This window comes from Lissotriton helveticus, chromosome 9 (assembly GCF_964261635.1).
Source record: "Lissotriton helveticus chromosome 9, aLisHel1.1, whole genome shotgun sequence".
In the NCBI taxonomy this organism is placed as follows: domain Eukaryota; kingdom Metazoa; phylum Chordata; class Amphibia; order Caudata; family Salamandridae; genus Lissotriton; species Lissotriton helveticus.
In genome coordinates, this window is record NC_136070.1 from 96080509 (window position 1) to 96107974 (window position 27466).

The window sequence follows — 27466 nt, forward strand, 5'->3', positions numbered from 1 at the left end:
GCTGAAGACAATCTAGGACCTTCCCCAAGAGAATCAGCCCGGAAGGGATTTAGGCTGCAATAGTTTAAAGGTAGAACAAATGCACTATTTATTAGGGTGGAAGAATACATATTCACCAATGCAGTTCCTTGAATGAGCAATAACGGTTAATGGTCCCTAAATGTAAGTGACTGGGACTACTTGATTTGGATCCCGGGTACTGAGGCATGGTCCATGGACTTACCACCGACAGAACGGGGCTATAAATTCCTGACAACACATTATTTGTACTTCAAGCTTAGTGCTAAGGAGATGCCTGATGTTGTTTACAGTGCACATCTGTAGTGAATTCAGATTTTTAAAAAATGCACGAAGCACCCGTACTTATCCTTGAAGTACGTGAACTCTTAAATGGAACTCCCATCCCCAAAATCCAATCAGCATGGATCGTAATTACTGATTAAAGATGAGGCCATGACTTGCTCACTGCACGACACGGGTTTGTTCAATTGCCAAAATACATGGACAAAACGGAAAAACAATATTTAGTTAAAGGTGGAGTTTTTCAGTGTTTCCAACTGCAAGATTAAAACCAAAAGGGCAGTCAGGCCTAGTCAAGGCAAAAGGTGAAGGTATGTGGAATTCCTATAGCCCGACTCCCAGGACATATTGTTTTGGGTCAAGGGCAACACGTTTTCATTTGTATTTTATCCTTGGGACAAGTAGACCCAACACCCTACAGCACAAACCCTGTGGCTGCAAGTTTACAGTACCACATTATAGATCAGGGAAATGCATTGACTGCAGTTAAGGTAATATTTGTGTCCATGTCTTAATGCTGTTCAAACTTGTATTCATGGTACATTAATGGAAAGCCTTTATTATTAGGGTGAGCACTCTAAGTAAATGTTGTAACCTCAGACTGCAGTACTAACAGTTGTTCCAGTATAAAAACATCTACACATGTTTTCAATGTTTAGCAATATGAGGCTATGTATACTACTCCCAAAATGCTCTCTAGTTAGATGCAAATATCTGCAGAGCTTGAAAGCAATATTGATGATTCTTTGCTTTCAAAATAAAATGTTCACTAAAAAATGCTAAAACGTTTCGCTAAACTACTGTAAAATTTTAGGCACAATTTCTTTGCATCATTTAGTAAAATGTGATCATGTATGCTAGTATTTCCCAAAGAAATGTATGATGGAAAATCAGTGTGACCGTTTTTAATAAGATTATGGGAAACAAAAAAATAAACAAGCATTGGTAAAGCCAGTGGGTCTGAAATTGTTGGTCAGCCTTTTGGTTTTGTCAATGACTTGTTTTGCCATGGTTTTTGTAAAACCTTATTGGTGTGGGAGCTACCGGGTCCTCGCCATTATAACAAACACAGGCAAGAAAAAAAAAAGATTTTGGTCTCCAAAAGTACACATTGCCACAGTAGTTCCTCGCACTGAACAAAACGACTGGGTGTTGTTATGCTCCTTGTAAAAGAACAGAATGGCGTCATTAACAGTGAAGCTAGGAGGGAGAGAGAGAGAGAGAGAGAACATTTTAATACACACAAAAGGTCATGGTTAACGCCAGATCTAATTAGGGGCCCAATTATTAAATAAAGTCTCAAAGGTGCACCCATGTCCTTGCATTAAGTGCAGATATACTACTTTTGTGAATTCACAGGACTTTACACAGGTAGGCCAAGAAATAGTACTCCTAGAAAACATTTCTGAACTTCATTTCAGCATGAGCAAATACCCAGGTGTAGATTTGCTCATGCGAAAATCTGAGTGTTTGCAAGTTCACTTTACCTCCAACCACTTTTCTTCCCATCCCTGGAAGAAGTTTCATATCTGCCACTGTCAGGAGTAAATGTCCAATCTTTCTCAGTACGGGAAAAGATTAGAGAAGAGTTAGTGAAAACCTTTAAACATGCTAGTTAGTATGTTTGCACACACTCAAAAGGGTATTCCAACCCTGAAACTGTTGCTTACCTCTACCTTCAGCCCCATGTACATCTGTAGAAACGTGGCAACATAGCGGAATTGTTAGTATTCAAACCCTGCTATGGAAGGAGTCCTGGCATAATCAGAGAGGATATTTCAGAGCTCTTATACAATGAGATTGCTGCCATAATTTGTTGCTGCATTACATGGCACAAAAGGAACAAGTGGCTTTTGCTACAGGGCAAGTAGATATTTTATTAAACCCCACACCCCTGTGAAGAGAGTGTGAATCAGACAAACGTTATAGGGAAAGAAGCAAATCATAGGTCTAACCCGCAATGTAATATTACTCATGAGATTACCATCTGAGATTTTAAAAACATGTTTATTAAACGATCACTAAACCCATCTGCATTTTGGAATTCGGATACAATACATACTTGTCGATGTCCCTCGATTGTTATTTTGCGTTATAAAAAAAAAGGCTAGCAGATGTATTAGCTTCCTTTATTTCTTCAAAATGCAGTTGATTTCGCTTTCCATTTCCATTGTGTATTAACCTTCTCTCATTTTCTGTACTTGTTTTCTAGCAAGAAACCCTCGGATGTAAGACTGGATTATCACGGCAGCCTGGATTCTGATGAGGTCATTTTCAATATCAGGCTCCTGAAACTGTTCACTCCACTCACTGATCTCCTCAGATGGCTGCTCCTCCTCACTGCGAGTCTCTTCAATTACCTCCTCAAACGAAGCAGGCGTGGGACTTTCACCAAATTCGTCCTCGCTCTCACTTGTTGAGGATTCCATAAACGCGTGGCTATTATAAAATCTGTCCTCTGATTTAGCTCCCCATTCGGCTGGATCAAAGTCCGTTTTTTCTCGCTGTTCCAGTAATGTTGTAAAATACACTGCAGCAAAAGCAGGGAGATCATCTGGTTGTTCTCTTAAAATTTCTCTAGTTAAACCTTCTAGAAGATTTCCAAATCCTCGGGGGACGCGGTAATGAGTGTTTGAGAACGGAATTGACATGATTAACGGCCTATCGCTCTTGCTGACCGCTTGTGAAGACCTGCTCTTTGTACCTGCTCTCTTGCTCCCTTCGCAGCGTTTCTCTCTCACGCTACCCGCAGCTTTTGAACGTCTTCGACTTTTTTTCCTGCTTTTTTAAAGGTTTTCTTACTTTTCCTGGCGCTAGAACGGCCAGAATAGTTTTCCTGGAGCGTTGACAGGCAAACACGACCGTTAATCAGAACCTTCCTCTGGAATGCCTTGGCGTCATTTCCGGTATACATCCAATCAACCACCCTCCATACTCTGTCCAGGCAAAGGTTCCCAAGGATCAATTGTTTTGGGTCCCAACTGCCAAGCCCCGCCCAACCGGTCAGGGACGGGGTGGGGCACTGCTCAACGCCCCGCCCACCCTCAATCTGCTGTCTGAACTGCCTTTGGGTTGCGAGCAAGAGGAGAACTACCAACCAATGAGACGCAACAGAGAAAGGGAGCTGGTGTCCAATCGTGTTCTTTGTATCGCGGGGACGTGCACTCCGGTGGTGCGCGAGGACCTGACCGTAGTCAATCCTCCAGGAGCGCGTGCTGGGCGGGACGGTCTCGCGCTGCTCAGGGAGCGCGCGCCGCTGCAGCAGCAGCAGCAGCAGCAGCAGACAGGGCTGGCCGGGCTGTGAGCGCAGAGCACGGGTGGTGCTGGTGCTCTGCGCCTCGTACGGGGAGATGTGACCCGCTACCTCACTGCCAGGAGCGGACCCTGCACGGCACCACCCTAGGACAGCCGGAGCCTCCGGGCAGCACCCGGCACCATGGCGGAGCGGGGCAGGCTCAGCTTCCCCGGCACTGGAGCCCTCAACAGACCCGTCCCCATGAACCTCTTCGCCACTTGGGAAATCGACGGCTCGAGTCCCAGCTGCATCCCCAGGTAAGACCCGGCTCCTAGTGCTGCACTCTGCACTCTATGTCATGCATGCGCCCTAGCTCTACCCGAAGACAGCAACCCAGTTTCGGAGAAAGAACTATCCCCACAAGTGCACCCTGAGAGCAACATCACCCCAGATGAGATGGCATCCCTGGGTGCACCATGTGTGAGTGTCAGCACCCCTGGTGGTATCCAAGCACTGACCGTAGACCCCCGTATAGGAGCACCCAAGGGTGCCCGAGATAAGAACTGACACTCAAAGCTGCACTCTGCTCTGGCAACACCAGTGCCAACTGCAACCAGCCCTGGAGAGCGCCCATGTGTGCACAGGGCAGGCGAGCCAGCTGCCCGGGCAAGTGAAAAGGCTCATACAGTGGTACCCTACGGCCAGCTACACTCATATGTTGAGATTTACCTCACAGGTGCACTTTACTCAGCATCCATGTATGTAGGTAAGAGGAAAACACTCAAGAGTGAACCTATGGATAAAATGAGCATCGGGAGCTGCACCCCGGATTACACTGCTGAGTCAGTTATTTTGCTCCTCCATAAGGTCAAATTATCACTGATTGTGTTATGGTTAACTTCCCTGTTTGTGATATGTGTCATGCCTTGTGAATTATGCTGTGTAATCCATATCGTCCCTTGCGATAATGGTACTCTGATTCCTAAACTGGTCGCCAGTCCCAGTGCATTCTGTCGAATTATGTTTTGTTGCCCCCGAGCACTTGGTCCTTATATAGAAATATTAAAGGTTGTACCAACTGATGTCGTTAGCGCCCATGCAGGTACAGCGGGTCACTTCCTTCCCAGACAGGGAGCAGAGAACAAGAAACCCAGCAGCTGGGGATGTCCACGCTAACCGCATTCTCAGAACCTTAGGCGTGCAATGGTGGGGAACCTGAGCCTATGAGAAAACTACACTCATGGCAGCTCCTCTCAATGCCCGCCGTGCCATAAACCGACCCCGTGCACTTACTGTGAAAGGCAGCCCCAGTGCAGAGGTGCTGCCGAACCCTGGTGGACCCTCATTGCCCACTTTATCTGCGGAGAAGGCTGTCCACGTGGACGACCTAGAATCAGCCAGTCACAGAGTTCTCCTCCATATTGGGATGTTCACTAGAGTCTAGAGTGCAAGCGACCCCGTTTTGTTGTCAGTAAAAAGTAGCACCAAGGGGTGTACCCTTCACCCACTCACCTGATGCCAATCATGCCCTTTAAGTTGTGGCGCCCATCATGAAAGAGATCCAATGACTGGTTGTGTTGACAAAAAAGACCTTGAAGCTGATAAAGGGATACCCAATATCAGAATCCATGTAGTGAAGATGCTACGAGTTCTCACACCAGGAGTGTTCAGATATTAGAAAAGGCCCTCAAGACGTTGAGATGGATGGATATGCTTGTTGGTGATTAAGTTTAATGTCTGTATGAGAAATCAAGACCACTTTAGAGGTGAAGCACCACGGGCCAGCTTGTGGTAGGCAGCCAAAAGGTGGTGTCCTGGGTGGTGGCTGGTGAGTACAGACCAGGAAGGTGCCAGGGGTAATGGGCCGGATAGTGAGCCAGTGGTTAGCAGTAGTGTCTGCTCCCACGCCTTGATTTATGTTTCCCAGGTCAACAGCTTTCTTTTGTGCACCAAATCAGCTTCATGCTCTAGGCTAGAAAAATGAGTTATCATGGAGCACTTTGACCAGGAAGATGTGGAGGTGATTGGACAGGGTACATGCAACCCTAGAATCCCCTGCACGCGATCAACTTGCTGATGCCACCTGAGCAGCATCTGACCAGCTGCCGTTTTGACATTTCAACCAATGCAGAACATATTTATGGCTAAATGTTTGGATTCTAACAATGAACTGTTTTCCACAGCCTCTTCTATAGATGTTTTTACCTGTGCTACTTCTCTTGTATGAAGATGTATTTGTTCAGTCTCCTTGGGTTGGATACGCTTACTTGGCACCACAGTGCCCATCGAGGGGGCACCCTCCTCGTGGGTGATGGATTCGCTCTTGAGCTCTGAGGGCATCGCTCTTGGGCACTGAGCAGACATGGCACATGCTTCGACCATTGGAAGGGCCTTTCGATCATTGAGCGGGCATGCCATCGAAGCTTTAACTATTAAGGTGGCACCATACCTGCCTGGACACGGGCTGATTGACCTTGAGGGCATTTCTTACTAACAACCATAATTTGTGTGCATAGAGTTGAGGCAGCCACTGTTGTCTTTCGGAGGTGTGTTGATAATTTAGTATTGCTGTGATTTGTTTTTGGGTGTTTGCCCTTACCCGGTGAAAATGTCAATTTAATAGTTTCCCGTGTACACGCACACAAACTTGTTCTAAGACTTGTGTCATGCAGCAATGTTTTCATCACACCTGTACGGATTATAGATTTACCTGTTGACTGTGCTGGTGGGATTCGGAAATTTGTACCCTGGTATTTTAGCATTGCTGTTTTTGCTCCATTTACATTTAGTTTATATTCTCAGTGTTTTGTTCACAGGGCATTTATAATACATGTATGTTTTGGTTTGCGCGTGTAAGGTGTGCACTGACTCCCAGTGTTGTGGAGTGGAATGACTATTTTTTTTCTAAACTCATTTCTTCATGCCGGGCGGGCGTGTGCTCTCTGCCGGTCTCGCCACCTGTTCTCCGGAAATCTGGAAAGATGACAGGCCGTGAACTTCCTGCAGGGGTGAGACGGCGTGAACGGAATCTAGCCTCCTACTGTCTCGCTCTGCAATCCGTTCATCCTCAGCTCTTACTTCACGCCCTCGTTATTTCACGTATGCGTGGTGCTTGCTATAGTTAGGGTGACATGCCACCATGCCCTATTTAGAGAACTTGAAATAAAAGCAAGCTCAGGGCCCTGTAATATTTGGGCGACGGATCTGGTGGCCGCCGTCCTGAGATGTTTGTAGGGCCTGGCATGCCGCGGTGGCTTGTGGGCCTCTGGGATGGAATTCTAAGCAGCCCGTGCTGCTGTGGTGATGAGCAGAGTGTACCAGCTGTGCAATTGTCTCTGATTCCATGGATCCCTGGGCTGTGAGGCCAGTGGTTGGCACACACTCCAAGTGAAGTCACAACATGGTTTCCAGTGTCTGTGGTCTACATTCCTGTACGTTGTTGGACAGGGAATGAAAAAAATGATATTAAAATGGGGTGAGGGTCTCTCCAAGGGGCGTGGACGATGTAATTGAGGGTGTGGCTTAAAACAACGTAAGCCAAAATTCTGTGTTTAGCATAGTGTCCAGCCTGACCGGTATTTTGCTGCTTGTGTCATTGCATCCAGATATATAATACAACAAGTAACATTACACCTACAACAAGCCAGAACTATTGGCTTTGTCAATGATTATTAGTTGCCTAAGATAAACAAGCAAGAATTATGGCTTCGTTGTATAGAACATTGAAAATGCTTCAGCTCTATAATTATGAGACTGAAAGAAATATTATGTTATTACATTAGAGGCTGTGAAGGGTGTTAATGCTGCAGAGTTAAGATTTTTTTTCTCACCCTGATGGTGAGGGTAAAAACAGAGAGCCCGGTAGGGACCTGTCTCAGTACCTGCTCTTTATAACTGCCGGTGCTCAGCACCGACAAGACCCGACCCACTTAAAGCCCTGTTTGGCAAGTGCTTGGCATGAGGCAACCGCAAAAACAACAGTTGATGGACGGAATGTTGCACAATGGCAAAACATTCACCCCCAGTCACAGATCTGGGTTTAATCCATCGTTATTTTGCTAACCACACCGCCCCAGTTCAGACATGGCCATATGCAAACCAGTCAGTCTGTGCCTCATGGGAACAGTCCAGCCTGAACTGCCAAGCCATGTCTTCCCTGGACCGGAATCAAGCATCCTAGGACCGGTTTCGGGCTTTCATCCATCATCAGCCAGGATAGCTTGATTCCAGTGGCATGGAGAGCACGGGACTCACGTCTGAGCATACATGCTGTGAAGGCACCTTTAGGCCCATGTATGGGGTGCAGAAGCCCTTTACATAACGCATGTAAATAAGATGTAAAATGAGTAATGTTAATGTTCTATAATGCCATAGACGTGGTCACCTGAACCCCGTGAGATGGCTTTTCGGCTATGATGGATATTGCGCCATATGCCTGTTTCTATATTCCACAAACCATGCAATTCTTCCCAATGTTTTGACATCTATCAGTAATTTATAGGAGTGGTGATTTTTTTTGTGGCAAATTGTGAAAGACACTTGGAATAGTCTTATAAAACAATGTCACCCTTATTAACCTGTGATGGTTTGTTTAATATTACAATGCCTGAAGGTTTAGGCACTGTGCATGTCTAGTAACAGTCACAGATGGTCACATGCTACACATAAACACCATGCTCGCATAAGCACGTAGATAGTTGTCTGCAGAATTATTGGATGGGAACTAACAGAGTTCTCGCTTCTATTTGCCATTTCTTAATTCAGTCTCGAAATATATATATGCTGCATATACACTATGTGCAATATGTAACCATGGTTTTAGGGAAACAACTGATATATATTTTATTATTTGAGCGTTTAATAATAGTCTCTTTCTTGGCGACTTTAACTGTAAGTATGAGGTTCTGTGCTATCTGGGTTGAGGCCTGTGTCTTTGTTGCACTTCGTGACGATTGGGTAAGTGATTCTAAAATGTGCTTGAGTCTGATGGTTTACATTATGTGACAGTGGTTACTGCAATAGGCAACTTTTTTCCTTCTCATAGGCTGACTATTGCATGGAAACCCAAATTAAAACATATATAACACATGGGATTCTGTAATTCCTGTATAAACAGCAATCACCAATTCCTTGATAACTAATGATGCATCAGGTCCCCGAAATAAAGAAAAGACGTCAGAGCTCCACTTGTATCAGAATTACATTTGTGTTCTGACGTCGCAATGCCTGCTGCCTGAGGAACAGACCATGGGGCATAATTGAAGCTGCTGCTTAAGGCAAAAAAATGAACATTACTTTTACTACTACTTCTCTATTTTAATAGCTTACAATGACAAGCAGAGAGAATGTTTGTTTTTTGCTCTCTCTCTGGATAGGGAAAAGCTAGAATCTTTCTTCATGTTTGTGGAACTCCTTGGTGACTTGCAATATCCTTAAAATATACCGCAGGGGGTACTTTATACCTAATATTATATATTTTCAAAGCAGTAACTATTCCAAGATCGTCTCGGAAGCTTTGTTTTTAAGCAGATCATAAATAGTGCACTCAGTAAACACATCAACGCCTACAATAATCTATTATTGACACCCACGTTTTCAACTTGGCGCGCAGATCATAAATCAGCCTTTTCCGTCTTTACTCTCTGGGTTTTGAGATGTACATAGAAGCCAAGAATATGTTTGATGGTATAATAGTGGCTGTTGTCCAAGCTCAATGGGGGCGGACATGTGCTCAGTAAAAGCTTGCCAAATGTATAGAAGGGCTCAGATATGTTGATATTAATCTCTATTCCAGGTGAGCAGAGTCACCAGTGTACAAACTGCGGTGTCTGCAGAAAAGTCTTGTAGCCGGAGAACAGGAACTCAAGCTGCATTTATATCCAGTAGTGCCTATGGCTTCAGTTTGGACTTTCCAAACACCTGCAGTGTGAATCCAGGTCATGGGATGTAGGCACATATATTCTCTTTCCTTTACAGTATTGTAGCATGAGAAGGCATTCCCAAACCTTGTGTTAAAGTAAGCACCCCCTTTAATAGAGAGTCCTCTGAAGTGAAGGAAACCCTACAAAAGTCTTGAAAATCAAGAAACGTGTTATGAAGGTTCGAAGAAACTTTCAGAACAACGCACTTATTTGGTGTTGGGTAAACCATGTGCCCAAATCCATTTCTTGTCCTTGTTTGACCCCTATGGAGATTGTAATGTACGTGTCTCTCACAATCTATGAAGCAATGAGGTCAGGGTAGGTGGTTGAACTTGCATTGACTACTGCCTAAATCACGTAATGCCAAGTGGATATCTGGCATTAAATGGGATTTGGAGGCACAATATGCTCCAATATTTTTTTGGGTAAAACAAATATAAAATGAGTCTTTAAGTGTTATTTTTATGTGGGTTTGTTGTCAACCGCAAGATATCTGATGGACAAGGGAGCACAGTCACTGCCTATACTTGCGGCTTTGACCATGCGGTGTGGATGGCTTGAAGTAGGCACATTTTCGGCGTAAGACGACAGGAGTCACCTATTCAGCACGTGGTGGGTAGCTGGGCTAAACCTTCCATAACAGGGCATTGGGAGATGAAGTGTTAGGCCAGGGTGATGGAGAAGGGAGTGAGGAAGGGCAAGTATGCTGACACCAAGCCACCTAGGGATCTGATTTCATGGCGAGTAGCCCTAGTCCTGCCTTTTCATATCTCAAATGTACACACACATGCCCCAATAGCAGTGACTTGTTCCTGGCGAGTTTCGTTAAATAAAGATATCAAAGTTGCAGGATTGTAAGGAACTCTCTTCCTAAACTCTCCTCAAGAGCACGATTCGCCTTCTTCTAAATTTTGAACGTTGCCCTGAAATCTTTCTGTTAATAACTTCACTTTTGATGTATCATGGACTCCAGGCACCTAACCGGAGAAAGAGCTACCAGGACTGGAGATGTGCCAGTGGGTATGCCACCTTCACAATGACCCTTTCACCACCCAGCACCATTACTGGGCTGTGTGGTTCTTGCCTGCCTGATCAACCCTGTGCCACACAGCCTATTTTAAAGGCACTTTTGTAGTGCGGTACTATACAACACAAGCATGTTTTTGTACTAAATGACGTAGTACACCCACTGGTGTCCGAACAATGCACCCTCAGTAGAGGAACATCAGTGGCATCTTTCACTGCATTCCACTCACACCTCCATTCCTCACAAATAGAGCCTGTCGCTTCATGTTAAAGGCAAACACAAACTGAAAGATGAGCACCCTTGAGTGGGGTCCCATGTGTAACTGAAACACCTCAAATATGATTCCATGGTGCAAAGGACACATTTGCAAATATTAACTAAATGTACCAATTTAACCAAATCCAATGATTTTTTTCTCTTCCTTTTCTACCTTTAGTGTGGAAGGTACCAAAGACCCAACTTGTCCCTGCAAATGACCCCAATCTAGCAAGATCTGACAGAGCCCCTGTTCCTAAACCTGAACATGTGTGCTAGCATTGGGCAAGGGGCTTGATGCATCTTATCAAAGTTGCACTGTTTCCAAGGAGACCGTTCTAAAAATAACGCCCACCACTGGAGAAACTTTACAGGGTGTTAGGATTCCTTTCTGCATCCTATCAAGTTGAACTGCACCTGTGTTGGAGGACTGAGACGGCGCTCTGTGCTACTGCTGAAGCGCTTTTGTAAGTGCTACTTTCCGCCGGACCCGCTCCGCGGGTCCCGCTTCACCGGAGGCGCTTTCTGCTGTGACTGCCAGCTGAGGACTGGGGGCTCGAGGCAAGTAGGGCTGCGAGCGGGCAGACTGCTGGACTCCAACTCCCAAGAGTCCCAGCAGCTGCCTCACCGATCTCACCTGGTGACGCTCTCCCTCAAGGCCACGCCCCCTTCTCTCCAGTAAAAGGCTCCGGATTATCATCAATAGCGGATTCCTTTCTGCATCCTATCAAGTTGAACTGCACCTGTGTTGGAGGACTGAGACGGCGCTCTGTGCTACTGCTGAAGCGCTTTTGTAAGTGCTACTTTCCGCCGGACCCGCTCCGCGGGTCCCGCTTCACCGGAGGCGCTTTCTGCTGTGACTGCCAGCTGAGGACTGGGGGCTCGAGGCAAGTAGGGCTGCGAGCGGGCAGACTGCTGGACTCCAACTCCCAAGAGTCCCAGCAGCTGCCTCACCGATCTCACCTGGTGACGCTCTCCCTCAAGGCCACGCCCCCTTCTCTCCAGTAAAAGGCGCCGGATTATCATCAATAGCGGATTCCTTTCTGCATCCTATCAAGTTGAACTGCACCTGTGTTGGAGGACTGAGACGGCGCTCTGTGCTACTGCTGAAGCGCTTTTGTAAGTGCTACTTTCCGCCGGACCCGCTCCGCGGGTCCCGCTTCACCGGAGGCGCTTTCTGCTGTGACTGCCAGCTGAGGACTGGGGGCTCGAGGCAAGTAGGGCTGCGAGCGGGCAGACTGCTGGACTCCAACTCCCAAGAGTCCCAGCAGCTGCCTCACCGATCTCACCTGGTGACGCTCTCCCTCAAGGCCACGCCCCCTCCTAAGGTCAGTCAATAATTAGAGTACCTCTACTCCGCTGCGCGGGAGCGCGCGGGTAGCGCCCGGGAGAAGCCCGGGCAAAGGGCGGGCCGTCTGTGGCCGTCCGGGGACGACCGAGGACGGGACGGGCCACCCTACTAACACCGGCCGACGAAAAGTAAGGTCTTTTTATACTCGACCATATCCTCATAGTTCCTTCTGTCTAATATTTACACGAGAAATAAAGCTTGCAAACAATACCACTCGCGTGGAAGGAAATGGGGCTTAAAAAATTACGTTCACGGACCATCTTCATGAAACGTATGGGCACAGAGGATGCCGTACGGAAAACAAAAGATACTTCGGTCAAACAAGGTCGCATACTGCGGACCCCTGCCATCAGTGAATATTTCTCTGGTCTCTCTACTAAGGAAGTCACTGACAAAATTATCACAGATCCAGAAATTACAGATATCTCCGTAGTACCTACAGGGCCTAAAACGCTTTTTGAAATAACATCTGGACCCAACTTGAAGTTTCATCTCAGTAATGTGGCCCTTGACAATAAGCAAAAATCTATCAATTCCTTCAATAAATCAGATATCCAGGATCAAGAAGAGTTTCATCTTGTATCGTCTACTCCAAAAAATAATACTGGAAATAAATGTCAATTACAAGAACTCTGGGCAAATAAATCAAAGATAACAGAAAAACTATCAGAGCCCAAAATATCTAACAGTTTTCCTCAGTTACTAAACCCATCGCAACCTATCCCACTTGAATCATCTGTTGACCCTTTTAATATAAAAACTAATTATTCAGCCAACATTGCTACTCCTATGTCAAAAGCCCTCTTTACACTGCAAGAGATACTTGAGTCAGTGCTCTCCTTTTTGAGAAATATACTAGAAAACTCGGACCAAACCTTGGACGTTCAAATCGGGATCCTTAAGCATCTAGTGGAGGAAAAAAAGAGAAGAAAATCATCTGAAATGAAAAACAAACAACCGGAATACAACAACGACTTGCAAAAGAATAATAGTATAAGGAATTGCAACATTGAAAAGGAGACACAAAAACATGATCGTGGTACCCAGACATCAAATGCTACAAAACGAAAGAAAGGAAAGCCGGAAAATCAATCTGAAACTTCCATAATCTCTTTAAAAAAACTATTTATGGAAAAACCTCCAAGCGATAAGGAATATCCAATTTTCAAAAAAACTATCAAATCCAATAGACTAAACAATGATCTTTTGACTGAAAATATCCAAGAAATTAATTCCAATAGTACGTCTGAGGAAAAAAAGGGCGGGAAATCCTGTAGTAAGATAGAACCTGAGCAAGCAGAAGGAAAAAAAAGAGGAAAAAGCCATTAAGACGTTTTCATAAAAGAAAAAATCGCAAGTTGAGATTTCAAAAGCCCACATTTGTTAATGAAACCAAAGAAGTACAAGAAGCTGAACCTGTCAAATCAGGATTGATTGAGAATATGGAAACTAGTAATAAAAAAAAGGAAGAGAACTTACAACTACTAGACCCGGTTGCAAAAGAATTTTATCCATACAAGCTTTTTGAAAAATCAGTACACCACGACATTTGTGAAAGAAACTATGAAGGAAAACCCTTTTATGGAGCAGAAAAACGATACTTTAAAGTATTACAATTTGAAGAACTTTTCCCTACGGATTCGGTACTGCTCAACAGAAGTAGGGTCGTCAATCTCCTTCACTACATAAAGTCACTAGGAAGTTTAACTAGCAGTGAAATCGATTTAGTAACCTTCCCGCAAAGAGACAATACAAAAAAAGTTATAGTATCGTTTTGGTCATATGTTATCCCTGAAATCATACTCGAAGAAAAAGAGACATTGCATAAACACGGGTATGATGTTATCCCAGTAATAAACCCTGAGGAAGACAGAAACTATGCAGGGTACGATGAGCAAATACGATCAATTGCAAATTCCCAATATAAAAATCAGTTTCGACATACTGACTTGGCTGGAGAGTCTACTTCAGGATTTAATTCCACAGGGAAAGACTTTCTACAAATAAAAATAAAAGTGGAAAATGGAGGAAGGGCAGTATGGCACCATGACTCCAACGGAAGAGACTTTAGCGAAAGTATAAAGTCTTGGTCACGGGCTTCAGGGAATTGTAACAGTAAGAGATTCTCTGCATGCCTTGGGCAACCTGTTTAACAACGGCCTAAAAATAACATCGTGGAATATGGCGGGGGAAGATACGATCAAACTAAAGGAGGCTATAAGTAATCATCCAGATATTTTACTGCTACAAGAGACTTGGGCAACTGACTCTTTTTCTTTGAAAAACTATTATGTCTATGTCACCCCTGCCATACCCACAAATCGGGGCCACGCAAAAGGTGGTTTGGCCACTCTACTGTCAGAGGAATATCTGTGGGGCCAAGAAGTTATTCAAACTAAATCTTACCACCTGCAATGTATAAAGGTCTCATTAAGAATACATAATACGGCAACCGAAAAGGCAATTTTGCTCTTCAACATATATGCCCCTCCTGGCCAGAATGAAGATCAAACGTTTGTGGAGATAATGGAAATTATTGCGCAGATAGTAGAGGACCAATTACATATTCCTTATATAATAGCTGGTGACTTGAATGGCAAAATTTCTAACCTTGAAATTAGAAAATGGGCTGAATTGTATAAAGAGGAATCAGTTGAATTTTCAGCCCCGCAATTTCCTAAAGGTGCGAAATCCGATAAAAGAGGAAAACTACTATTATCAATATTGCCAACTTTAAATGGTGCAATCTTGAATGGCAACCTGGAAGGCGATATTCCGGCGTCTTTCACTAGACGGGGTAATGGAAGTCCATCCACTATAGACTACATCATCTGTAGTATGAATCTACTGGAGACTGTTACCCACCTACAAGTAAAATTAAGCCAAGAGAGTGACCATGCGCTGATGAATTTAACTACGGAATGGAACCCCCAAACTGCATTAGATGCACCATTAATTTTTCATAAAAATTCTGTCCTGATAAATGGAGATCAGAGAAGAATTTTTTGGAGCTCTAAAATTATGGACAGAATATCAATCTTGATTGAGTACACTGACCTCCTAACAACAATTTTCTCGGAGGACCCAATAGAGAATTTTGAATACGTGATTAATGAGCTTAGGAACTTTTTATGGGATAAATTACAACAGGCTCCTTTTGGAGTTAATAGGTGGAAAAATCAAAACTTCAATAAAAATAACCAAAACTCCATTACGAAGAAAAAACTGAACAAACTCATTCGTGGTCATTACATGAATGCCTCTATATCTACTGAGAAAGAAATTAACCGACTAAAAAATAAACTCAGGAGAGAGAAGTTAAGAAATAAAAAAGATATTCAAGACCGTAATTGGATTGACATTCAGGTAGCAGCAAAAGACCCTAATCAACGCAAATATTGGTCCCTCATAGCAAAATTAACAGGGACAAAAAAGAAATTACAATCAATACCTGTCCCCCCAAAGGAGTGGGAAACTTATCTCACTGATTTGTACAAAGCAAATCTGACTATATCAGATGGGAAAAGCCTGGAAAAAGGAAATAGCAAAGTTAAAGTGGACTTACAATTTCTTTCTGCTACTTCAGTGGAAAGGACAATCAAAAAAGCAAGAAAAACAGGTGCCTCTGGTCCAGATCAGATCCCTATAAAGATTTATCAAACAAATCCAAAGGAATGGGGTAAATCATTATCGGATCTATTCAATTTTATCCTCAAAATCGGACAAATACCTAAATCCTGGCAGGGGAGTACGATTATCCCAATATATAAAAAGGGGAGCAGGACAGTTGCCGGAAATTATAGGCAAATTGCGCTAATGGACGCTGCGGGTAAAATCTTTGCAGCAGAAGTTCTACAAAGACTAAAGGACTGGGCTTTTTCACTGGATAAAATTCCGATGTTTCAAGCTGGCTTTAGGCCAAAACATTCGGTCACAGATAACATTGCTGTTATTCAAACGATACTAGACAAATATGTAATAGGAAAATCACAGCCGGTATATGCAGTGTTCGTTGATTACACGACTGCGTTCGACCGTGTCGATCGACCAACTCTATGGCATAAACTCAGGGAACTTGGAATTCCAGAACAACTTCTACAAACCATCGTGAATCTCCACACCAATACCTGGTGTCAGGTGCAAATGGGAGGAGAAAAGGGCCTAACAAAAAGGATACAAACAGCCAATGGTCTGAAGCAAGGGTGCTTACTGGCACCATTATTATTTTCCCTGTATCTCAGCGACCTGCCTAAACAGTTACAGCAGGGTTTATGTTTATCACCTAAAATTGCCAAACAAAACATACAAGTACTAATGTACGCTGATGACATAGTAATGCTTGACCTAACCCCTTTTGGGTTACAAAACTCCCTGGATATACTTCACGCATATTCAAAATCAAACTTTTTAACCCCGAATTTAAATAAAACACAGATTGTGGTTTTTTCAAGGAAGAAACGTAGAAATAATTACAGTTGGAACTTAGGTGGAAGAAAAGTAGAAATAGTGAATGAGTATCCCTATCTTGGCAGGATACTATCAAAGAACATCTCCAATGCAAAACACATTGAAAATCTAATTAGGAAATCTGATGTACACACTGAGGCTCTTTTAAGACTCTATCGCTCCACCGGAAGTCGGCACTTCTCTTCCTTAATCAAAATTTATAAAGTAAAAATTCCACCTGTATTATCATATGCAACAGAGTACATCCCGATAAAACAGTGGACCTACATGGACCGTAAAGAGGGGAAAATTTTAAGAAAATTAATGAAGGTCTCTGACTCCGTACCTGTTCAGGCTTTACGTTTGGAGTTCTCGATTACAAGTTCTTTTGCCACAGCAGTAGCCAATGTAATCAGGTGGAGCTACAATCTACTTAAAGCTAAGGAGGGCACATTAAGACACCTATTGAAAAATGAACTTCTTTACAGTGAAATAAAAAACCAGACCTTCTCAAATAATATGAAAATTATATTCCAAATGGCAGAAATCACCTCGGATATTTTATGCAGTTGGTCAGCAGCTCAACTGAAATTGTTTCTAAGATGTTACACCCCGAAACTAAGCTACAAATTAGACTATGAACACTGCAAAAAACTGAAAACATATAAATCCTTCGTGGACTCATTGGAATATAAGCAAATTCAACCATATATCAGGTATTCCCTGACTCATGGTGTAAGGAGGACAATCACCATGCTAAGACTGGGTATCCTACCAGTATTAACTTACACAGCAAGGTGGTCGACTGGAAGATCACTCCTATGCCCCCTGTGTGAAGGGGGAGACCAAGATATTGAGCATTTGCTGTTTGTGTGTCCCAATATAAATGTAACTACTGCACGCACCAGATACCTTGCCCCGATCTATCAAACTTGTAGAATTGTCAAAGTGAGTGAACTTTTGCAGCTATGTAAATATCCGTCAAATGAATTTGTTTGTTATAATTTTTTTAAGTTTCTAAAAACTTTTTTACCATTGTATTGATTATATGTAAAAATTATTTTTCCTTTATATCTGTAAATTGTATATTTGTGGTCCTTTATATGAGTACCAATACAAATAAAATCTTTTTGACTTTGACTTTGACTTTTGACTTTGGGTGTTAGGTGACAGCTTCTCCTAGCGACCAGATACCAATTGCATGCAAGAAAATAGGATAAGAACCGTGGCATGTTATTGTGGAAATAAATAGTAAAGCCATCGAGTCTGGCAAATTAGTTTAATCCATAGTCACCTCAGTGAATACGATTTCCACCTTTTCTGTCAAGTGGTAATGCAGTCAGACATATAGCAAACTAAGGGGAATTCTCAAATTCACACTCACCTTTAGAGAGTGATTTTCCACTGTACTCTCTTTTTACCTGTTTTTATTTGGCGTTTGTATTTAACTGTCCGAAGCACAAAAAAAATATTTCTGCGCCGTTGAGTTGACAGTACCAAGCTTTAACTCAAAATTGCAATAAAAACTCTCCTTTATCGTCGTTGAGGAATGTCTTCAGGTATTGAGAGATCGGTGCCTGGTAGCTTCCAAAAGTGTAGTAAATGCTGATGCTTTTGCACCCAGAAAAATATCCAGAAGTTGTTCTTTCAGTCTCTCCTGTCACAGTGCTTTGCTTTTTTTCTTCCCCAAGTTAAGTCACTAAGAGGATAATAGTTGGAGAATAAAGGTTGACCCCAATCTGTTGCTCTCCCTTCTTGACGATTTGATTGGGTTGGTAAACTCTTTTGGTTTTCTGATCATTTTCAAGGAATCGTTTCAAAGAAGCCCACATTCTGACAGGAGGACACTTGTGTTTGCTCGTGCATGGCCACTTATGTACATCACGTGCCCGCAAAGATTGGTGGTTGGAGATGCGAAAGTATCAGGGTAGAGCAACCGATGTACTGTCCAGGTGGCAGATAGACTTTGATCGAAAATATAGGAGGAATACAGGGTTTACGGATGCTGTTGGGCAGTCAAACAAGTCTCGGAGAAGAAGAATGTGCGCTCCAAAAAGATCTACATGTCTGCATCCCACAGTAGAAAAGAAATATTTTTAGGGAACGTTCACACACCTCACAAACCAGTTCAGACTGACGACAAAGGCTCTCACCATGGGTGCAGTGATGCGGAGCAAATCTCATAGCATGTACATCACGGCTCTGTTCCAGTCTAATAATACCTTTTAATTGTATAGGATTTTCTCAATCTTAGCGTAAACTTGTAATTGAAGCGTAATTTTGTTTACTCTTATATGGCTAGATGATGGTTGATTTCATGGTGAAAATCTTCAGCATTAAAGAAATTGTTCGCGCATGACTGCCTTTTCAAACTGTGAAATGAATACATTTTCCATTTTTAGGTCTGCCTTGATGACGCTGCTGCAATTGACATAATGTTACGAATTCTTTGAAAGATGCAAAGCGTTGGCTTTGGCTGTATGCTGGGCTGTTTCACTCTCTAATCTCATGCTATTGGCTGTGTGGCAGATCATTCCGCCTTACACTTAGTGCATGCATTAGAATATATGAGGGGATATTTTTCATCTGAAAAGTACACTGTCATCACGTTTGTTTGTTACATTGCGTTCTTTTTTTAGGTCTGGCTGGACAGAAGATGTCTGTGGAGCTTGTTGTAATCAATTCTTTAAAAGATGCTTATTGCGGGCCATGACTCCACCCATAGGAGTCTTACTGTCTCATCCTATTTTACATCTGAAAAGTACACTCGGTCATCACACTGTTTGCCACATTCAATTTTTAACTCCTACACGTCTTATATGCAGGAGACAGTCATTTTTCACATCTATTTTCCTAGAATTGGCAAAGAAAATATGGCAGACTTTAATGCGATAAACAGCAGTTGTGCATGCAACTTATGTAAACAGTATTTGTGAACTCCAGTTCGCATCTGTTGGCAAATTAAAGCCAGAACCATTTATTGGCTTGCCAGCACTTAATTTTTTTGTTGCTAACACGTTATGCTGGAAAACAAAAGATGTAATTCTTATTTAATTTATTCAAATGTAGACCATCTGGTAAATGTGCCAAAAAGCATGTAAATCCCCACATAATTCTCGACGAGACTCTTTACATTTCTGCCCTCCTATAACATTTGTAGAATGAGCCATTCCTCAGCAGAGGTGCACACGCACCCTTTGTCATAGCGCTGTGGTCCTTTTTGCGGTACTTCAGTAGAGGCATGGCGCTTTACAGGAGTATAATGAGGTCAATTGACACAGCAGCCGTATTCCTGCAGGGATCTACGGTTCTTGCTTAAAGTTGATTCTTCCCATAGTGCTCTCCTTTGTACAGGTGTGGCAGTGGGCAGGGCTTTAAGTGGGCCGGGTCTCAAGGGGTCTGAGCACCGGCAGTTTTTTAACCGCTTCCGCGCTACCGCGAATTCCCGCTGTGCGCTGGAATTTCAAAAATGGCTTGTTTATGACAAAGCCAGCTCGTCATCCGCGTAGCGCAGGTAACGCCCATGACGAGCTGGCTTTGTCATTAGCGCGGAAGGGGTTTTAAAGGAGGCCTCGAAACGGGTCTCTATCGGGCTCTGTTTTGAGCCCTGGCACAGGCGGCCCGTTTTTTCCGAACTGCAGTGCAAGTAGTTTGCTGGCACTGTAGTCCGGAAAAAAGTGCCAGGGCGCAAAACAGCCCATTAGAGACCCGTTTCGAGACAGCAGCACATCGATGTGCACTGCTCACTTCTCACTAGTGGAGGAGTTACGGCATGACGTCATGCCAGGTGAGCGTTGTGAGCAAAGGAAATCCTTTAAAGAGTCACCAGGGCTTTAATTGGAAGCTTTTTCAATATTATATGTAACAAGCCATTGTTGCAGCTTATTTATCTTAGGCAACTAGTAACCATTGACAAAGCCAATAGTCCTTACTTGTTGTAGGTATGATGTTACTTGTTGCATCACATATCTGGATGCAATGACAGAAACAGCAAAATACAAGTCGGGCGGCACACTATGGTAAACACAGATTTTTAGCGTAAGTGTTTTAAAGCCACGCCCCTAATTACACTGGCCACGCCCCTTTGAGAGACCCCCCAGTTTTTTCATCCCACTTAAAGCCCTGGCAGTGGGACAAATAATCTTTCTTGGGTGGGAGGGGAGAAGGGCAGTGATATATTGCATAGTATATATTTATAGTGCTTCGTACTGCCTCTCTTCTGTTTTAACCACTATAATTGAGCCACGGGAATGATGCGACTTGTTTTGTGTGGCTACAGCTTTTACTGCACAAACATGAATTTGTTGGATTTGTCACATAATTCACAATATACAGATTTTAATGCACATCATTTTGTTTCGTGCTCAGGCGGATCAAAAGTTACTAAAAATTACAGCAACGTCTTGCTGCACAGTGGCAGGCCCTTCACAAATATTGACTGGTCGTCTTCCTTTTGCTTATTGTTGTATTTAGATGTCAGAGTGGTAATAATGAGTTTACCCATTTGCCCAAATAGGGTTGAAATATGAAAATGACAAAATAATGAGGGAATGCTATCACAGAATGAGCCACATTATGCTGCATGATTTGCGTTTTCTTGCTTCATAATTTAGTACGCCCTTCTCCAAAATTCTAGTGGCCCAGGCTATAATAGGCAATACTATTACCATGTTTAATGGTACTCCGTTTACTGACCTCATGATTGTGTTAGCCCAGCCTGGATTAAACCCACTGACCTGGAAATCTCAAAGAGTCAGTTGTGAACATTTACCTCACTGAGCCATCTGGTGGCGGTCACAGGTCTCAGGTTTTGAAGCATGGTGAATTATGTTGTCATCTTGCTTATCCTTTCAGCATGGTTTAGGGTTCTCATGTGTAAAAGCAAAAGCTCAGCTGATCCTCACTACATAGTGTGTTGCCTTTGTTGTGTTTAAGACTGATTTCCCCACTTTACTAATATGTGTGATCTTGGACAAATGACTTCATCTCCTGGTGCCCGTTTCTGCCAAAGTTAGGATTGCTTAGAAATGGCTAAATGCTGGTTTGAATGGACATGTACATTTTAATGAGCGAGTCTGCGCTTGAGGCAATAATAGGCATGGTGAGGAACCTCTGGAGGGGTTACTTTATTGCAGCACGACCTATTTGTTTCGTTCATGATGAAGTTGCTTGGTGAGTTCACTAATTGCGAGACTATTGAGAAATTAGCACGTTTACTAAGTTATAGGTCAGGCGGCCTATGGTCAGGGCCACAGTAATGATGCTATTTTTGCGGCTTCAGCATTTTCCACATCATTCCGGATTTGCCACATAATCCATTATCTGGTACATAATCTGAAGGTTTCAGCAAAAAAATTGTTTCTGGCACAAACGGATCAAAAGTTTCTGAAAACTCGGCAACACCTATTGCTGCACAGTCGAATGCCCTTCAGAAGGTTGACTGGTTACCTTTCTGTTGCTTATATTGGGGTCATAAAGTGGTACTATTAAGGTGAAACCTTTGAACAGAAAGTGTTAGCATGTGTAAAAAAAAAAAAGCCAAATAGAGAAGTCATGCTTAGACTAAATGTGGCGCGTACACCGCATAATTCGTCTTTTCTTGACGCATCATTTAGTAAACCCTGTGGCATGATTCGATCCTCCCTGACGCGGGGTTCCAGTCGTCACCCGCCCTCCCCCCTGATTCCCCAGGTAGCCCTGGTGGGGTTGGAGCTGCTTCCAGTCTTTGTAGGGCGGTGTCTGGTGATTGACAGATGTGTGTGTGTGGCGTTTGACATTTTGTCAATCTGACACTGAATTGTGTGAGACAGTCTGTGATTAGCTGGTGAGGGAGGTGATTGCCCGGCAGTTTATTGGATGTTTACAGGATTAGAATAATCGAGAAGATTTCTGGCTGCTTATCGATCAGATTTACGGAGGAGGGGATGCGAATCTGAACGCCAAAGCGACTTTCCATTAGGATCAATTCTCTGGGTCCTGTCGACTGCCTTTCTCACCACGCAGAGTCGATTCCATGGTGGCAAAGCGAAGAACTCGAGGGGGGAGGGGGCGTTTTAAAAAAAAAAAATCTATATATTATAGAGTTCACCCTCCCTTTGCAGACTGAGTGATGCACGCGAGGAGCTTCCAGGTGAAGGCGCTAGCCGGGTCTGGTGGCTCAGTGATTGATTGATTAATGCGTCCATTGCAGGGGCCTGCGTTCGACCTCATGGTCACAGGTTTAAATCCCGGCCGGCCCACTCCGCCTTTCATCCATCTGAGGTCGATAAAATGAGTACCACTGAGTTTGGTTACAATAACAATCTATTATTCAGCGCCAAGATACCTGCGCCTTACAAATACACGTTATGTTGGTCAAGGCCGACCTTTAGCACGCGCGAGCTGAGCCCACGCGCAGGGCGCCGATCACCAGCGGGTCACTGGATCTCCCTGCCGCAGTCTCCGTGCACTTATCTACAAAGAAAGTGTATGTGGAATCTTTTTCTGAAAGCTGCCAGTATCCTGGTATGCTTTTTGTTTCTTTTTTCACGACTCTCCTCCTTTTTGCCCCTTCATGTCCCTTCGACTCCTCTCAAAATATGAATATATATAAAATTGAAGAGGACGAGTGGGGTGCCAAATTTGGGTTCGCCCAGGGCGCCCTCTGAGCAAAGGCCAGCCATGGTTCCAGATGTGCCTGGACCCCTGGCAAGGGCTTCGTGCCCGTGACTGGAGGACAGAAGGTGGACCATGGACGTAAAGTTCTCTTTTAGGGGAGTGGGGGAGCACCCGGCCTCCTAGACGTCACTCAGAGCGAAGCTTGAAGAACCAAAGTCTGGATGTATCTGCAAGGGTACGAAATACCTTTTCTTGGCCTTCAATCTAGCTAGATTTACTAAATCTAGCGCCTAGTTCTTTCAAGACGGTCGCAAACGCTTGTCCTTCTAACCAGAGAAGTATCTCAGGGAGCAACTTGCCAAAATAAAACCCCTCCCATGGCTGGCTGTCGATGTGAGAACCTCTCCATGGGCTTGCTCTGCGCCCCCTGAAAAGCCCCCCTCCCTGGGCATTGCTGGCAGCTCCTTCCCCCGTCGCCCCTCCCCCCGAGCGAGCCATTGATTCCCCGCTATAAGAATGTCCCTCCAGGAATGCGGATGGTGTGATTATGCCGAGATGTGTGTGCGGACGGTCGCCAAGGCTCCCGTCCTCGGCAGCCTCAGCTGTCACGGGCCGTCAAGGGGCGACCTACCGGGCCTGGGACTGCCGTGGGCGCGCGGGCGGGTGGCACTTGTACCACCATCCACAGGAGGGCACCCGGGAGTGGCAAAGTTACCTACCCAACTGCACCGAGCACCCCCGCCATCGCACACGAACTACTACAACGGTTGTGGGGGTTAGGCGCACCAACTCACGATTTTCAAGATATTCTCACAAGCAGGGCCAATGGAATTATGCGGCAGGGGAGGACCAAATTATGCAGCAGGGTTTGCTTAATTATGCGTTCGAGAAAAGTAATATCAAACTGCAAAATGCAGCACATTTTGTGATGGTATTGCCTCGATAATTTTGTCATTTCTACATGTTGAGACTATATAGGCAAAGGTTTCACTTCATTAGTACCAGCCTGACATCCAGATACAGCAATAAACAAGAGAAAGATGAAGTCGGCTATTGCATAGGGCGTTCTGTTGCGCAGCAACAGGTTTTGCAGTGTTTTTAGTAACTTTTGATCCGTTGGAACAAGATTTTTTTTGTTGTTAAACTCTGAAGGTTATGTAGCAGGTGATGGGTAAAGCAGCAAATCAATAATTGTGCAGAAAATACTGCAGTCCAAAATCGCATGATTCCAGTGGCCCCTGCTCAGAAGATATTTTTATGTATAATCCACTGTGGTCTGCAGGTTTGCATACTTGTTACCAGTATGTGGTAGATATCAGAGCCAGGAACGGAAGTGGGCACACGTACAATGTATTACGTGGATTACATGTATTAAGTGGAGAAGCGTGGCTCAATGGTTAGAGCGGCAGACCCTGATGCAGAGGTCTGGCCCAGGACCAGGGTTCAATTCCCGCCTCAGCGGCTCTTGGACTCAATTTCCCCGGACCTGATAATTCTCGCTTCGGTGCCTAGTCTAATCATGGGTCCCACTCTGTGACTCTGGGCAGTAGCTTGCTTAATCTCCACGACGGCCCCAGCAGCGCTTGGATGCCTGGCCTCCACCTTGGGGGTGCCCAGGAGTGGACATTTCACAGGAGAGCCAGGATGGGTTCCACAGCGGTATGAATACAGTGCTACGAGGCCTCCGGGTAGAAGTGCGCTATATAAATACAATACATTTACATTTATTACCTCATCATAGGAGCGCCCCAGCAGGATACCGTTCGTGGCCCAGTCTAGAAACTCCCGCTGTACTGTGCCCAGGGCACAAGTCCTAAAAAAAGAAGTGGGGGGACGCTGATGTCACGACAGAAAGTGACGTCAGACGCATTGCCTCCCTTCACTCATCCCTTGGATGTGATTGCATCAGAGAAGCCAGCGCGTGAGCAGTGTTCTGAATGGGCTCCAATCTCGCCCCAGAGAGGCCAAAGAGTGAATGTGTGGCTCCATTTGCTTCAGTTATTGAGCTCCCGGTAAAATAAGTGGGGGGACACCGTCCCCCCGCGTAGTACCCCGACTCGAGCCCTGACTGTGCCCAACGGTATAAGCTTGAGCAGAGCGCTGCCATTAGTCATGCTGATGGCAGGAAGTGGGACAGGGTAAGGGGAAAATGGGATAAACATGCAGGGCTGGACGATAGATGCATTTGCATACAGTGAGTTTAAGTGGAACTTATTTACATAGTGGTCATCCTGAAAATCTGGCATGGATGTGCATGTATGTGGGGTACCCTTGCGCTCTTGCGAAGGCGAACCCTCAGTAGGGGTATTAAATGCACTCTCCCATACAGCACAATTGCACTCCTCGAAAAGCACTTTTGATGCCTCATCAGGGGTACCAAGCGCTCTATAAATTCAAACCCCTCCGTCTTCTATCCCTCCACTATTCTTTACAACCCAAATAACACTCGCATGCCAACTGCTCAAATAAATGTAATATTTTCCTAAATTAATTTACCACTAATCCTTTTTGGGTTCTGGAGTAGCGTACTACTTGCCGAAAAGTGCTTTGACGCCTCGTCAGGTGTACTAAGCAATATATAAATACAATTGCAATTACGTGTGCGAGGTGGAAGGAAGCCATCTTCACATCTTGCCAGATGGAGACTGTCCCAGGTTATTGAAAGTGGGTTGCTTTGTGGTGCGAGGGTGCTGGCTCACTCCACGGGAGCAGCTCACTTCGTTGTTTCTGCTGTAGCTTTTCAAACTGGCCCTCTAGGTCTTAGTGCGGGACTTTGTGAATATATTCAATCTTGCACTTCAACTGCCACTCGATTTATATTTTATTTGGAGTTGGAGTTTTCTTACTACCTCACTGTGTTAGCCCTAACCCCTGATAAACACAGGAAAGATGGAAAGGAGCAGAGAGGCGGCACAGCTTCCTCCTGAGCAGTCTTCTATCTTTCACTCAAGTCCTCTTCAAAAACACACAACTCTGAAAGAATATGACAAAACACGCAACTCTGACTGGATATGACAAAACACGCAACTCTGACTGGATATGACAAAACACGCAACTCTGACTGGATATGACAAAACACGCAACTCTGACTGGATATGACAAAACATGCAACCCTCACACAACTCTGAAAGGATATGACAAAACACACAACTGTGAATGGACAAAACACGCAACTCTGAATGGATATGAGAAAACACGCAACTCTGAATGGATATGAAAAAACATGCAACCCTCACACAACTCTGAAAGGATATGACAAAACACGCAACCCTGAATGGATATGAAAAACATGCAACCCTCATACAACTCTGAAAGGATATGACAAAACACGCAACCCTGAATGGATATGAAAAAACATGCAATCCTCGCACAACTCTGAAAGGATATGACAAAACACGCAACCCTGAATGGATATGAAAAAACATGCAACCCTCACACAACTCTGACTGGCTATGACAAAACACCCAACTCTGAATGGATATGACAAAACACGCAACTCTGAATGGATATGACAAAACATGCAACACTCGCACAACTCTGACTGGATATGACTAAACACGCAACTCTGACTGGATATGACAAAACATGCAACCCTCACACAACTCTGAATGGATATGACAAAACACGCAACTCTGAATGGATATGACAAAACAGCAACCCTCACGCAACTCTGAATGGATATGACAAAACATGTGGCTCTGAATGGATATGACAAAACATGCAACCCTCACACAACTCTGAATAGATATGACAAAACATGCAACTCTGAATGGATATGACAAAACGCACAACTCTGAATCGATATGACAAAACGTGCAACCCTCATACAACTCTGAATGGTCATGTCAAAACAAGTGGTTCTGAATGGATATGACAAACCATGCAATCCTCACGCAACTCTGAATGGATATGACAAAACATGCAGCTCTGAATGTATATGACAAAACATGCAACCCTCACACAACTCTGGATATGACAAAATATGCAACTCTGAAAGGATATGACAAAACACGCAGCTCTGAATGGATATGACAAAACAGCAACTCTCACACAACTCTGAATGGATATGACAAAACATGCGGCTCTGAATGGATATGACAAAACACACAACTCTGAATGGATATGACAAAACGTGCAACCCTCACACAACTCTGAATGGTTATGTCAAAACAAGTGGTTCTGAATGGATATGACAAAACATGCAGCTCTGAATGTACATGACAAAACATGCAACTTTCACACAACTCTGGATATGACAAAACATGCAACTCTGAATGGATATGACAAAACACGCAGCTCTGGATGGATATGACAAAACATGCAACCCTCACACA

General features: G+C 44.1%; 2 protein-coding genes across 9 annotated transcripts in view; one reads left to right on the plus strand and one right to left on the minus strand.

The window, feature by feature from the left end:
- Window positions 1-2288: 2288 nt before the first annotated feature.
- LOC144780969 (sperm surface protein Sp17-like) lies at window positions 2289-3104 on the minus strand. The gene has a single exon (XM_078659559.1). It carries the CDS (start codon window positions 2949-2951, stop codon window positions 2478-2480), a length of 474 nt encoding a protein of 157 aa, XP_078515685.1. The 5' UTR covers window positions 2952-3104; the 3' UTR covers window positions 2289-2477.
- A 254-nt stretch (window positions 3105-3358) lies between these two features.
- Window positions 3359-27466, plus strand: part of PACS2 (phosphofurin acidic cluster sorting protein 2) — a 489949-nt gene continuing 465841 nt past the window's right edge. For 4 of the 8 annotated variants that reach the window (XM_078659555.1, XM_078659557.1, XM_078659556.1 and 1 more), the window contains exon 1: window positions 3513-3852. In XM_078659555.1, the coding sequence (XP_078515681.1) occupies window positions 3737-3852 (116 nt within the window). In that variant the 5' untranslated portion in view covers window positions 3513-3736. Of the gene's footprint in view, window positions 3853-27466 lie in introns of all 8 variants that reach the window. The other 4 variants (XM_078659551.1, XM_078659553.1, XM_078659554.1 and 1 more) reach the window with 4 other exon arrangements.